The sequence below is a fragment of the Phalacrocorax carbo genome, chromosome 9 (genome assembly GCF_963921805.1).
Source record: "Phalacrocorax carbo chromosome 9, bPhaCar2.1, whole genome shotgun sequence".
Lineage (NCBI taxonomy): Eukaryota > Metazoa > Chordata > Aves > Suliformes > Phalacrocoracidae > Phalacrocorax > Phalacrocorax carbo.
In genome coordinates this window covers 38,022,877-38,037,375 of record NC_087521.1, presented here as the reverse complement: position 1 = coordinate 38,037,375, position 14,499 = coordinate 38,022,877, and the positions used below count along the sequence as shown (strand labels likewise).

Below are 14,499 nucleotides of genomic sequence, written 5' to 3'. Positions count from 1 at the left end.
ATAAATAAATAGCTTTTCCATCCAGGCGGCCCTTGTATGGATACCTAACTGGGAGTGATGTCAAAGTCTATCATGCTTTTTTTCAAGTGTATTTTGAAAAGAGTTGGTTGCCTAGGTCAGTGCCTTTTTGAACAGAAGATTAATAAGCATCCGTGAAAAAAAAATAAGTTCAGAGTACGTGAGAAGTTCTTAATGTGTCATCAATGGCAACAGCCAAATTACAAACAACAGTACAAAGAGAACAGAGAACTCTAGGCTCGCTTGTGCTTGAATAAGGGTTTCTTCTGCTCTCAGCACCTTTCCCAATTTGCTAGTCCTCCCACAACCACAGCCTGTAAGCCCTAGCCCGTCTGAGGACATAATGCCCTGCACATTTTATTAGCTAAGGGAAGTTGCTTGCCGTTAATATTCCGAGAACTGCATCTTAACTCCACAGCACAGCTGCTCGGTGCAGAACACTGCGCATTTCTTGCTCTGTTAAATGCCACCTTTATTTATGCATGGTGTCTCTTGGTCTTTCTAGAACATTCAGGCTTGACTACCCGCGCATGGAGTTGCAGTTAAGCTGCCAGCGAACTTTTTGTTTGAAAGTTCTGACTTTAAATGCAAAGCACTTTCCTTTTGGTTTTTTTTTCCCCCACCCCTTTCTAATAACCTTTAGGAGTATGAAAATCTTTGTCACTTGTTTTAGTTATCATTACGTCAGGTCCTTGTACGTCTGTATGTACTTACAGTCAATATGCCACTCTGTTTGTCACCAGGGAGAGTGCAGCTATGAACTGGAGGTTAAGCCCCACTTACGAATTGAAGACATTAATGTTCAAAGGAATAAAAGTCATCTTTCCATGACCAACTCCACATCTGATCAGCAAGCATGCTCATCTAGAAAAGGCATGGCGCACAGATCAAAAGTAAAACCATTTTTACCTGATACGAGTGATAATGGGAGCGAATTCTCTTCCACGTTTAAAATAACAAAGACTCACAAAAGAACTTCTGGATTAAATTTGGAAGTGCCCGTGTTGCCTACAGATAGTAATACTTCGGCCTCTTACTCAGCAAAAAGGCTTGCTCTGGTTGAAAATTCTGACCAGGGCAGTGAAAAGGATGAGGAACTAGAGGTGACATTTGACCTAAATGAATTCATTGACCTCTGTGACAACAGTGAAAGTACTCTAATTCATGAAAGTACAGCAATAAAGGAATACAAAACTGTAGATAAAGCTCATAAGTCACTGGGGACAAACCACGCAGATTCAGGTTATAGTAGCTTCACGGATGAGAAGTCACCTGTGTCCTCTGACTTATTTTATCTTCCTGAATCATACGTGGATTCATTTGCGCTTGTGAGACCATCCGAGGAGCCTTCTTCGTTAAAACAAATGCTTTCCGATGCGAAAAGGCTTCTATCACAATCTCCTCCCTCTTTGAATAAACTTCATGATTTTGAAAACGTGATGAGAAATGAAGAAACAATATGTCCTTTTCAAAAAGCTATTTCTGGTCATTATTCAGAAAGGCTGCAGGACAAGGTCTTTCCTGAGTCCTCAGAAGTCGATCGTTCACTGCTGCTCTTTGAAAACCCTGAACCGAAAGTCACCAGCGACTTGTGTGCTTCTGCAAGTACCCATTTTCCAAAAACTGTACCATCTTCCGAGACGGCTGTTGTTAAAGCCAAGGAGGAACTTCACTGGAACGAGAGCTTTGATAGTCTGTTTGAGAATGAAGAATTCACTGAAATTCAAAAGCAGACTCCAACAATAAATCACGCTCTGACAAATAACCCTTCAAATAGGTATTTTGTTCGAGAAGATAAAGATCTTGACGTGAACAAGAAAAATGTGATAATCGATGAAGAGAAGAGTGTACATTTGTTTGAAGATGACCACATTTATGACACAAGTAATGGAAGTTTTTCAGGTGAGAGTGGTGTTCGGCCAGTTGCAGAGCGAGGCTCCGAGTGGGCTCCCTCCGAGGTGCGCTGCGTGAACGCTGACAAAGCCTGCAAGGAGCAGCCAACGAGCGGTAAAGCCACAACCGCAGAAACGTCAGGTGATATTAGTGTGACTGAGCACTTTCTGGATGATGATGATCTTTATGACTGTTCTCAAGAACTGTTTTCTGTTAACTTCGATCTGGGATTTTCCATTGAAGAGTGCGAGAATGAAATCTTTGAAGAAGCTCTAAGTACTAGTAATACCAGAGAATTAAATGGTGCCTCAGGGAGTCATGCAGATGTTAAATCCATTGACGATAAAAAAAAATTACTGAATAGCTCCAGAGTTGAAACGTCACCACGACGGGATTGCCGAAATCTGGAGAGGAGAGACATTTCCATACCTTTGCCGTTCCAGAGTAGGAGCAAGAATGATAGAGAAGGAGCTGAGGATGCTACCACTGCAGTGCCTTTCTTGAAGTCGGGAGACAGGACAACAGGAATTGGATCACCTGAAGCTTTGGCTTCTGCACTTTCTACCCCAACAAGTAGAAAGTTTAACAATATTGAAGCTGTCAAAAGAATTCCTGTGAATATCTCCTCTAGCACCAGGGAGCAAATTCCAGAGGCGCCTCTTGCAGCTGAAGACAAGACAAGCCCACATAGGCAGAACTTTGGGAGTTCAGCCATGGATGCGCTCGATTCCCCTTTAGGAAGAACTGAAAACCTGGAAGACTCCAACCTTCGTAGTTCACGTGTGTTTCCTGCTGAAGGTAGGGATTTCAGCGGTACAGTCAGTTAATACCTTCGTGTTTAAATAAATAACGTAGAATCCAGTATCTGTTCGATCCTCAATTTGGTTTTATGACTTAGGTGGGAAGGGTGAATGGGAATAATGGTTAGAATACTAGAAGCTGGCTGAATGGGGAGGCTTTCCAGAGCCTCAACCCTGCGTACGAGCTCAGCCATTTGAGGCGGATGCATGCACGTGCACATTGGAGGAAGTACTTGGAATTAAACCTCTCGTATCTCTTCACAAGTGCTAACAGTGCAACCGTGAGAGACACAACTGTGTGAGCTATAGCTGCCTTTAAAGGCCTTTCTTAATCCTCTCAGTGCCTAACTCATAATCCTATGGATCTGTTGCACTTCAGTCCCTGAATCTGTGCCTTCATATTTTCCTGTCATTGTTCCCGAGGAGCAGAAACTCTGCTGGTGGATTTCTTTCAGTTTAGTTGCATAATTTGCTGATTATAACCTCAGCACAAACCTGGATTGTCTTAAAAATAGTGGCTGTTTGTAGGCTCCGTTCTAGTTTTTTATTTTCTCCCTTCTCTCTCCCTTTTTCTTTTTCTGCTTTAGGATCAATATACCATAAAAAAAAATTCATATTCAAATATTGCCAGTATATAAATGACGGTCATTCTTCACTCATAGGTCACTTATGGGTCATATTCACACCCTTTGTTGTGTTTATCTCTGAATAACCCTGAATTACTTGCAGAATAATTCGGGCTTACTAGCGCTCGCTCTGATTTGTAGGGCACATTGAGTTTTTCTGGATGGTTTTGTTACTGTCCTTAAACATTGAAACAAAGCGTAAACAGTCCCTTTGGTGCTTAAAGAGTCTTTTTTTCCTTCTCTTTGAATTTGTGCGATAGTCATCCTATTTTCCAAAGGTGATTGACTGTTGAATGATACCTTTCTTCCCGAATCATGATATCTTCAAACTGATACGTTAGTTTGCTGAATTCAAAAATTGTAATCTATTTTATAAAAAAAAAAACCAAAACCAAACAAAGAAAAAACCCAGACCAAAACCAAAACTACAAAAGGAAACAAAATGCTGTTTTAGAATTGCAGGGTTAACACTGAACCTGGATCAGATTGTTTAGGGGCCTTGTCCTGTCAGGTCTTGAAAACCTCCCCGGAGAGTGTGTGCTGTTGAAATGATAGTTATTGGGGTTTAATGATGTTATTTTAGAAGTGGAACGTTTGGGAATTTTGTGCTTTTCCTTAAAGAAGTTCAAACCTTTGAGTGATTTAGCCAGAGCCAACTCTCCATCCCGCCCGCTCCTGCCATACTCCTTTAGAACAGAGTTAAAAATGCGCCAGAATGCGGTAGCTGCGGTTAGTGTCGAGCCTGCTTTGGGGTAGGAAGGATGTTACCAGAGGTGGCGTGCCTGTTGCACCCAGGCAGGGTCTCTGTCAGCACTGGAGCTTCGTCGTGCAGAACGTGAAGGAATAGCATGTCTTTCCTCAAGGCAGTCCTTTGTAAAAACAAAAAAGGCTGCACTTGTTTGAAAAGGAATTGGAAAGAGGAGTTTCCAGCGAGTTCTGGTTTTGTTTCAGTGCACCCAGAGGGATCTGTATTACAGAATGCTTCCAGAAGAGTAACTCTTCCTCAACTTTTCAGGGCTTCTTCTCTTGGTTTCATTTTTCACCTCCCTTTTTCTGAATCTGTACTGCCTGGGGTAATCGCTTCCCTGCAGAGACTCTCCAGGGAGGTAGGATTTATTGTACATCTCAGCTGGAGATTATTTATTTTGATTAACAAGGCTAAAGAGAACAATATTTGCCACATAGATCAATAAGTAATCTCCTTTGGAGGTACTTCTATGAAAGAGACAGATTTTGATTGCTCAGTTATAGCAATATTGTGTTGTGAACAATGCATTTTCTTGTGAATGTTGTTTACTACTTTTTCTGCAGGAACCAGCAGTGAGAGTGAAGAAGAGATTGTTTTCCAGAGAAAAAACAGGAAAAAAAAGAATGTTTTGGAGTCTCCTGGTGTGAGTCTTGGAAAAAAGGGGAGCGGGGGGAGAGGAAGACAAGAGAAGCAAAATGACAAACACCGAAACAAAAATCCTCTTTGCAATTACACTTATTTCTGTTTACACAGGTTCTGAGCGAGAGTGATTTTGAGTCGCCGATTCGTGCCATCAGAAAACGTCGACACCCACTTAACATGGTTAGTACGTGCTTTGGTGAGGCCGAAGGGAGATAATGCAAGCTCGTTTATGGAGTACATGTTTAAACATTTACCCTTGATCAAGGCAGTAGGCAAGTGTTCTTATTAAAAATATCTTATTCCAGCTGACCTAAGGCATATTAGAATGTAGTTGCTTTCCTTCAGTTCTTTCCTGAGGTCTCCAAAGATGACTTTGTACTTGTCTGGCTGTGAATTATTGTTACAGGCAGGAGAGCCGAGCCTCTCCCTCTGTGAAAGGCAGTAAAATAACCTTTTCTTCACAAAGCTTTGAATGAAAAACAAAAGTTCATGTCACATTTGACTTGATTTTTCTCCCAAATAACATTTCCTCGTTCCTTTTGTATTCAATAAGATGATTAGCGTCATTGTATTATTTTGCCGTAGCAAATCAGTCACAAATAATCAGGTATTGCTTAAAACCCCCAGATGTTGAAGGATGACTGTGTAATTAAAGTATTGCTTGCTTCAGTCTTATTTATTGGCGTGTTTGTGACGTGTCCCTCTAGTCTGACGTGTCCAGTGATGACAGCGCGGATTTTCACAACAACTCAAGCAGGACCACGAAGAGCAGCTCGGCACCCTGTAACCAGAAACAGCCGAGAAGTACGAAGCGCCAAAAGGTCAAGAGCAGTTTTACGTACGAGGTACGTGACGTTCCGTGCCTCTCAGTGCGCTGAAGGCCGCATTCGGAGCCGTTTGCACTGGAGCTGCAGCAGAGGTCGTGGCTGTGCTTTGGGGAGGGGTGTGTGTGTGTGGCAGCGCACGTTTGCACCGTGGCAAACCCTAGTGCGGAAGAATGCTTCCTTCAACACAGGCGGCACGTGGTACCGAACAAAAACACACAAAAAAAGAGACAGCAAGGCACTGAGATTCTGCTTTCTGTTCAAACTGCAGGAATGAACTTAAAATATTTTCTAATGTGCCTGTATTTAAATCTTTAAAAACAAATGAAAATGCCAGAAATGCTGAGCACTCGTTTCACATACTTAGGATGAAAATTTACTGTGTCGTTGAGTCACTCGTTCTGGAGCTCGTGTGTATTTTATGGCCTGAAAAACGGGGCTTCTGTCTATTTTATGTCCTTTGTAGGGTCTCGCAATATAACTGTATTATAGTAGCCATGCAGCTGGGCAGGTGTTTGTTTTTAAGACATCATTTAGGAGGGTCGAGGCTCATAGCAGTTTCGCACAAGTCTGTTGCAAACCCTTGAGATGAAATCTCAGAAGACTGGATAATGACCTTAACCCTCAGGTCCATTGCCTGGCTTTCAGAGGAAGCTGCAGGGCCCTGCATAGTCATGGTCTGAAGCAAACTAACGATTTACATTACACGTAGGAGATACTCAAAGCTTAGTCAGACTCAGGAAGCTCAGGTACTTGTGCAGAACTTACACCGTTAGGGCATTTGATCGTATGGATTTATCGCCTGCTCCAACGGTGTCAGCTTTGAACATCTTACAACAGCAATGGTCCCTCGACCCCAAAGCTTAAATCAGAACTTAGTATTTCACACTTCAGTCTGCCACTGCAGGGATGGATGCAGGAGAGGACGAGGGGCCAGAACCATACATTCATAGCAAGTTGAAAAGCTCTTAAATACACACGGATGTGGTTCCACCAGGCAGAAATTACTGTTTCAAAGATAATCTTCATTATGGACACTTCCCTATAGCCTCAGTATTTTATGTTCTGGAATACAAAGAACTAAGTAGATGAAAAAAAGAGGTTTCAATTTTATTTAAACACTTTTTTGATGTGAGACCAAAAGGCTCATGGAAAGAGAGTGTGTCCCCTGTATGCTTAGGAAGTTCTACTCTGCCTTCATGTATCATCTTACCTAAACATTCATGGTGATGAACATGTCAGAATTCCAGATCCACAGCAGATCCAAGACATTATAATTATTCTGGTGAGTCCACCGCCAGTTAGGGTGTTGTGTCAGAAGTGCAGGGAACGGAGCTGTAAGTGCAGCCGAGCTCTGCCGTTAGCTTAACGGAGTCTGTGAGAAGCCCAAGGTGACCAAAACAGCCACTGGTGCTGAATTCAAAGATTCAGTAAATAATTTAAGAACCTGGTAACTTACTGTTTCCCAAGCGTGACCAGGCTCTTGACTGTCAGTTTCTGGTGTCTCGGTGCTTTTCACACCGCAGGGTTTGTCCTCTCCATGGTCCTTTGCAAGTAAGAAGGATTAAGACTAATTGGCAATAGCATCGAGAGCTCTTTCCTGTAAACAGGTGACCTCCAGTGTGTTTCAGAATAATCAAAACTGTTCTAGAAAGGAACTATTAATAATGTCTGTCATTCAGGCTTACTAATTGGTGTAAGCAAATAATTAAAAGACTTAGGAAAGTATGAAAATCAGCGATGTCACTTATTGTAGCACAAGCTGCCGTAGTCTTTCATGCACCAAAGTGAAATTTACAGCATTGTGCTTTTAATACAAGGTATTTTGAAGGCAAACAAATCATTCTTTTGGAGTAATTGGGAGGCATAATGGGTTTTGAGGTTTTCCCCCCCCCCCCCCATCTTTTACTTTAGTACTTTATAGCTGAAATGATAAGTGAAGGTTACCTTAATATAAAGTATCTCTGACAAAACATCTCTCTGAATTAATTTGTTTTGTTTCCATGTACTTTGTTGTGAATGTTCTGTTGTCTGTTTTCGAGGGAACTCAGTATCAGGGTTGTTATCGTGTCTCCTGGGCTGCAGCTCACATGTGAAGTGCCTCATCTTCCCTGAAAGACGAGCATTTTCTCAATAATGAGTCGCACTGTGTGATGAATTCATGAAACAATCAATCCTAAATCCTAAAGAGGAAAGGGCAAACCCGCGCGAAGTCTGTATCTGAAGTTTCGAGTGGGCTTGGGGTCAGAGTAATCCAGCCCTTCAAAATCAAAACAGATTTTTGAAAGCGAATAAAATGGATAGAACTAGATTCATAGGTTACAAAACAACCTGATATTTTTGGGTAGCTTCGCTACAACGGTTGGTAAGTTCTGCCCGTACTATTACCTGGTCTGGGTGCAGACAGTGCTGCGCACTGTGGTTACCTTTGGCCAGCGCTTTGAAATGCAGTCCGGCCTCCGCCTTCTGAGCTGGTGGGACAGACGTCTGTGTGCTGCCGTGTATTTCACTGATCCGCGTGTTCTTTACCTCTGTTCCCTCTGATGCGTTCTCTTTTCAAAGCCAGAAGCCTAATATCCGTGGTTGTCTGAGTAGCTGATGTTCTGAAGCCATGAACTGGTTTAATCGGAGGTCTCGTACGTAACATTAGGCAATTGGGAGCCACCTTCTAACTCAGATTTTGTGTGGATTTTTTTCACTTCTAGAATGCAGCGAGACAGTTTTTAGATGAAGAAGCTGAGCTGTCCCAGCAAGATGCAGACGGTGTTTCATCCGACGAGAGCGATGATGCAGAGGACAAGCTGAACTCTTCGCTCGCTCAGTTCCTGAACGATGATGTAGAGGTCACGCAAGCGTTAAACGGTGAATGAGGAGAGCTGTGATGGTTTTAAGCTAAGGGGTGTTGCTTAGCAAATGATGTACGATAGGCGCGGCCAACCCGTCAGCTGACGTGTCAGCATGCGTCAGCTAGTGAGCAGTAACCTCCTCGGCTGTGGTAAACCTGGGGCTTTCCGTTATCTGTCTGGACGTTTTCTGTTTGTATTCGCATGGGTTTCTTATGTAGTAAGCTCCTCCCTGGAGCCTCTGCCGTGCAATAGCTTTGGGCAGGCTGGAGCCTGTTCTTCGAGGATTGTGGGGCAGGAGATCGCCTCTTGCTGAGGGTCGACCCCCCCCCGCCTATGACTGAACAGGAACACGATTTTCAATTGCGTGTAGAAATTTCTGAATCTTTCAGGTCTTCTGTTACAGAGAGACCTAAAATATGATATGAAATAACGATATGAATGATAAAGATAAAATCACAGCGTTGACGCTGACAGAGCTGAGAAGGTAATGCTGGTTTTTGGCCAGGATGGTTTACTTACCCCAGTGCTTATGAGCCTTGTCTTTGCCTGGGATATTTGCATGATGGAATCGCCTTATTGCCATTTAAGATTCCCAGGTGTTACTGAGGATTTTCTTTCTCCACTGAAATTGTGGGTTGTTCCCTGTAAGATCCTGTGTGGGCTTCAGTAAACACATCCTTTCTCATACAGCCTGTGAAATCGGTTGTGTCTGTTTTGGGGGGGACTTGCAACACAGAAAACTGAGTAATTTGGGTTTCCTGTAGTTAACATTGCCCTTCTCCCTGCTCACCTGCTTGGCAAACTGGGCTGTAGGCAGTAAAATGCTATAGAATAGACTCATAGAATCGTTAAGGTTGGAAAGACCTTGAGGATCATCAAGTCCAACCCCCACCCCAACACCCCCAGGCCTCCTAATCCATGTCCCCAAGGGCCACGTCTGCACGGTGTTTGAACCCCCCCAGGGACGGTGACTCCCCCACCTCTCTGGGCAGCCTGTGCCAGGGCCCGACCGCTCTGGCAGGGAAGGCGTTTTTCCTAACACCCAGTCTAGGCAAGCTGGGTAGGCCTAGCCCTTGGCTTTGGGATTTTCAGAGGTGTCTGGGAATTTCAAATTTTTATTTTGTGAAATACAGGGTATTGGGAGACTAGAAAGGAATTACTTAATATTGAAAACACGACATAACAATAATGAATTTAAAATTATATCCTTAATAATACTGTATTCTCTTCTATCTTCTTGTTTTTATCCAGACTGTGAGATGAAAAGAGTTTATCTGAAATCTGTGCGTAGTCCAGCTCTTGGCAATAGATACAAAATGGTTCATCGTGAATTCAACGACACGGCAATTTTCTCACAGGTATGAAACGAAATACCTCCCGTCCTTGTGAAATTCCGGCTGCGGGTTCCTTGCGAAATACGACTGTGACCGTATCTAGGTTCTAATCCTCCTTTGAAGTGTAGTTTGCAGCCTAATGTTGATAAATAATACGTTCTAGCAAAGACTTTTTGCTTCATTTTGATTTTTAAGTGAAAGCGTGCAGAGTCCTTCCACCTCTGTGGAGACACACAACGGAGATATTCCTGTCTGTAATTCCAACCTGTTCGATAGTCGTATCAGCGAGCGAGTCTCGCTTCTGTTGTGATGCTACAATTCACAGTCCCAATAAAAGCTTTCTGGTGATGAATCATGGGACTCATCCGCGTGTACGCTTGTTCCCGACACAGCCACGCGTGCGTAGGGCCCTCCCGGGAAGCAGCTCGGGAGCTGCAGAGCATATTCAGCAGGGGAGGCTTTGGGAGGTGTGAGAAGGCCCTCGGCCCCGCAGTGCTTGTGCGTAGGATGGATCGGGGCAGCAGAGCGCGTTTACCAAGGAGCAAAATCATTACGGTGTTTTGTAACTCATTGGGTTTGGTTTTTCCCCCCCAACAGATTCCTGAGCAAGACCAGACTTACGCAGAAGACAGTTTCTGTGTTGGAGAGGGGGAAGAGGAAACTTGCAGAAAAAGTGAATCTAGTGAGGAGGAAGTGTGCGTTAATTTCGATCTCCTAAATAATGAGAGTTTTACTAGTGGAAGAAAACACTACCTCACTCGCCGCAGGAGAAAATTAAACGAGGCCAGGATGGAAGAGAACTACTCTGGCACAGTGCAAAAGAAGAAACCATCCCGAATTATCGTCCTCAGCGATTCCAGCGGGGAAGAAACAGGTGTTAGCAATGAGAAGCCCATGAAAACAGACTGTCTCGGGGCAGAACAGGAAAGTGCGAAGTCACCCACGTCATTGCCTTCCGCCTCTTCTGCGCAGCACAGAACAATTGCTGGGGACATCGGTGTTCATCAGTCTGTGGAGAGTAAGAGCAAGATGCTTCTCGGCTTGAAAGCTTCGGTGTCTGAAAGGCTGGATTTTCACCCAGACCATCAGGTCAGGAGCACACGCCTTCCACCAGCTGTCGCTAGCTCTGATTTGGGGAAGGAGGATCTCCAGGCTCCCGCTGAGGTCGGTGTTAATTCAAAACAAGGAATTCCTCTCACCTCATGTTTGCTAAAGAACCCCACGCAGCGGCAACCTGTCCTGTTGCGCTGTTGTTTTGGGGGCTGTCGGCCATACGGCCGCAATAGCGAGCGTGCTTCTGGCAGGGGAGGGGCAGGGCCGTTCTGCTTGTACTGCTTCACGTCGTCGCGCTCTCCTGTGACATCGGGAGCTTCGGCACTCGCAGGATAACTTGGGGAGTGTCTCAGCAGCTGATCCGTAGCGATTGTGGATTAGGCACTGCCTCGAGTCCGACAGTCGTGGGGGAGTATGGATCGATTTCAGTCGAGTGTCCGCTGATAATTTGGGTTTCGTAGTTATAAAATACTTGTTCACTGTCCTAAATTAAGACCCTTCATAGCCAGAGGTTGGATTCCTGATCTCTTACACTTCTCTGCCTGACCTGTACCCTCTACAGTATTCAGTTTTTATTGAACTCGTTAGTGAAGGCTGCCTGTTTTTGTCATTTAAGCTGCTAAATATTTACATCAACTAATTTGGGAGATTGTTTATCGGGGATTAAAGTGTTAATCTGAAAGTGTTAATGTTTTGCAATTGCAATATCAAAAAATACCTTTTTTCCCCAAGATTTTATTAATTGCATTTAAAAAAAAAAAAAAAGGTTGAACAAAGCGTATCTGTTAAACATCAGTATTTGAAAACTGTTGTTTTTTTTTAATTGCTCTTGGCCTTATGCTTCCATGATCTCCTGGAAACACCGTGTGGTTTTTCAACATTTACAGGTGGGAAGTTCTTTGAAGAACACCGGTAGGAGCACTTCAGTTCCGCCTTGTTCTGCTTCCGCAAACCCCTCTTCAGCTACGGCTCTGTCCTCCCGTGACCCTCTGGAGAAAAAGCCTCCGCTCTGCATTCTGGTAGACAGCCGTGAGATCTCCTCTGGAGCAGAGGTGATTTCTTCCTTGAAGGCGGTTCATGGCGTGAAGGTGCAGGTTTGCTCGCTGAGCAGCAGCGATTACATCGTGAGCAACTGCATGGCCGTGGAAAGGAAATTTCTGTCGGAATTACTGAACTCCGTGAACAGAAATAAAGTCACCCAGCGGATCCAGCACCTGCAGAGCATGTTTCAGAGAATATGCGTGATCGTGGAAAAGGACAGGATTAAGACAGGTAGGTGTTCCCAGGCGGGGGCACCGTGGGGCCGCGCTGGTCTGCCCAAGGCTTGCGCTGGCCACGCTGGCTTCGTGTATCGTGTGGGAGGGAATGGGGATTGAAAACCTGTACGTTAGTCTCTGCAGGAGTATTACATTAATAAGGTCACCAGCTGAACACTAAAACTTGTTTTGCTTTTGAGGGCCATTTAATCTGGGCAGAGATACACAACTGGATCCAGAGGGGTACACTGCTTACTGGTTACTGAGGCAGGGGAAGGCACGTTAACGCAAACGTTATTAACTGACCATACTAATAGGCGCAAAAGAAACCCAGCTTCAAGACGGATTTCAACACAGAAGGAACAAGCACAAGCCTACCTACGCTCAGCACGGAAATAATAGCCGGCTCGAGAGAAATATGTTTTTTCTAGCAGTGCCCTAACGCGTGGCATTGCGGAACCACAGGGGGAACTCACGGGTTAGAACCAGCGAGAGCGGTAGCCAGGCTGAGCACGCCGGCCCACGTGTCGTTACCTCCGAATTGTAGAGACCAAACCGCGTAACGGCTGCTGCCTCAGCAGGCAAAAGAAAAGAGAGAAGCCAAAAAGAGTGCTCCTACCAAGAGTTACTTTGGAAAGGCTGTGTTTGACCTACTGCCTCGTGTCACGCAGCACAGAAAAGAGGAGTCTCAAAGACGCCTCCGGACTTGATTAAACAAGGCTATTTCTTTAATTTAGATAATTTGGCCAAGCCATTTGCTGTTATCCTGAGATCCAAATTATGCCATCAAACAATTTTACTAAGGCTCAGCACCGTCTAGACAATAACCGAGAGGTCTTGCTTGCACCTGCTTCACAGAAGACATAACTAGAGCTCACAGCTCCAGTTAAATTACAGACGTTCTGGGATATAAAACTCCACTATAGAAATCAAATTATTGTGGATGCAGCTTTGTTTTTGTGACAGAAATCTAATTTATTGATGGTTCAGATACGGAAACAATAATAGAATTGGTCACTGAAGATGTAGCTTCTCCGCAGGGGCTGTAGATAAGTGGATTGGGTTTGAGCTGCCTTTTTACCCCGCTGCAAAGGCACCATTCATTTTCATTGGTTTTGTCCAGTTTTACTCATTACGCTGTTTCCGGAGAGCTGCCCGTTTCTTGTTGGACAGCGTTCCAGTGCGTTCTTACTTTCGTAGCTTTCACCAACCCTCTTCTGATTTGGTCCGCCCTGTTGTTCGTCACTTACCACGTGTTCCTCCCAGCCCTCTCCTAATGACATTTCATTTGCAAGTTCAGTGTTAATTCCGGAACCCCACCTCTGAAATACCCAAGTAAATCCTGCTCCTGTGACCCCTCCTGCCTCCCTTCCTGGGGGCGTTTTCCTTCATCTTGTTTTCGGTTGTGTGTTCTCAAAGCAGGGGATCTTTGAGCCGTTTTTGCTTTGCGAGTGATTCATATTAGACTTTCCACAGTAATTTTAGCACGTCAAACTCACTGAGTTTTCTGTATTTTAACGCTGCAGGAGAAACGTCACGGTTTTTCCAGAGGACGCAGTACTACGACGGTGTGCTCTCAGCCTTGGTCCAGGCTGGCATCCGCATTCTTTTTAGCTCTTGCCAAGAGGAAACTGCCGGTTTGCTGAAAGACCTGGCTCTGGTGGAGCAAAGAAAAAACGCCGCCATTTGCGTGCCAACGGAGGTGGAGGGTCACAAACGGGAATTGCTCAACTTCTACTTGAGCATTCCGAACCTCAGCTACGTGGCTGCCCTCAATATGTGCCATCACTTTGGCTCCGTGAAGAAGATGGCCAACAGGTAACGGCAGAGATGTGCGGCAAACGCTCTGGGGCCTGACTTTGCCTTCGCTCCTGTCTCGTCGGGCGCCCGCTGCTGGGGTGGTTGCTCCCAGATCCTTTCTCTTACTGGAAGGCGCTTTCCTGTCTCCGTGTCAGTCCTGGTCTGTACACATTTCTCAGTCCCCTCGAGCCGAGCAGGCCCGGGCAGCGACACGGGCTCCGCTCCCACCACCCCTCCCGCTGCCCTACCTCTTCCTTTCCCCATTCACGGCGGTCTGTCTTCTCTGCACCTCTCCCCGGTTTGCTCAGCGTGTGCTCTCAGCGAGGCGACCGCCAGCAGCTCCTGGCGTCCCTCGCGCTCTCTTCTTCTGCCCACTGGCGGTTTGCCCTTTGTCTCTCGCAGCTCCCCGCGGGACATCGCTGCCGGCGCCCACGTCAGCCCGCAGAAGGCGGAGGAGATCTACTGCTACCTCCACCACGGTTTTGATGTGCAGATGCTGCCCGAGAACCTCTGCGCCAGGGGGAGAGGCAACGCGGCTGCCCACAGCTGAGGGGAGTGAAACTTGGTTTCGGAACCCGGGGCTGTTTTCTTTTAATTGCACTTTATTGAGTTTTGATTCACTGTAAAATATGTAAATAAATCCTTGCAGAAACGTCAGA

At 45.2% G+C, this 14,499-nt stretch overlaps 1 protein-coding gene across 1 annotated transcript in view; it reads left to right on the top strand.

Annotated features, from left to right (window-relative positions):
- FANCM (FA complementation group M) overlaps positions 1–14,497 on the top strand; it is a 75,007-nt gene extending 60,510 nt beyond the window's left edge. The window contains exons 14-23 of the mRNA XM_064461196.1: positions 762–2,709; positions 4,649–4,728; positions 4,839–4,907; positions 5,435–5,572; positions 8,257–8,413; positions 9,649–9,755; positions 10,329–10,895; positions 11,672–12,056; positions 13,567–13,858; positions 14,243–14,497. Coding sequence (XP_064317266.1) covers positions 762–2,709; positions 4,649–4,728; positions 4,839–4,907; positions 5,435–5,572; positions 8,257–8,413; positions 9,649–9,755; positions 10,329–10,895; positions 11,672–12,056; positions 13,567–13,858; positions 14,243–14,390 — 3,891 coding nt within the window. The 3' untranslated portion in view covers positions 14,391–14,497. The remainder of the gene's footprint in view (positions 1–761; positions 2,710–4,648; positions 4,729–4,838; positions 4,908–5,434; positions 5,573–8,256; positions 8,414–9,648; positions 9,756–10,328; positions 10,896–11,671; positions 12,057–13,566; positions 13,859–14,242) is intronic.
- Positions 14,498–14,499: the final 2 nt, after the last annotated feature.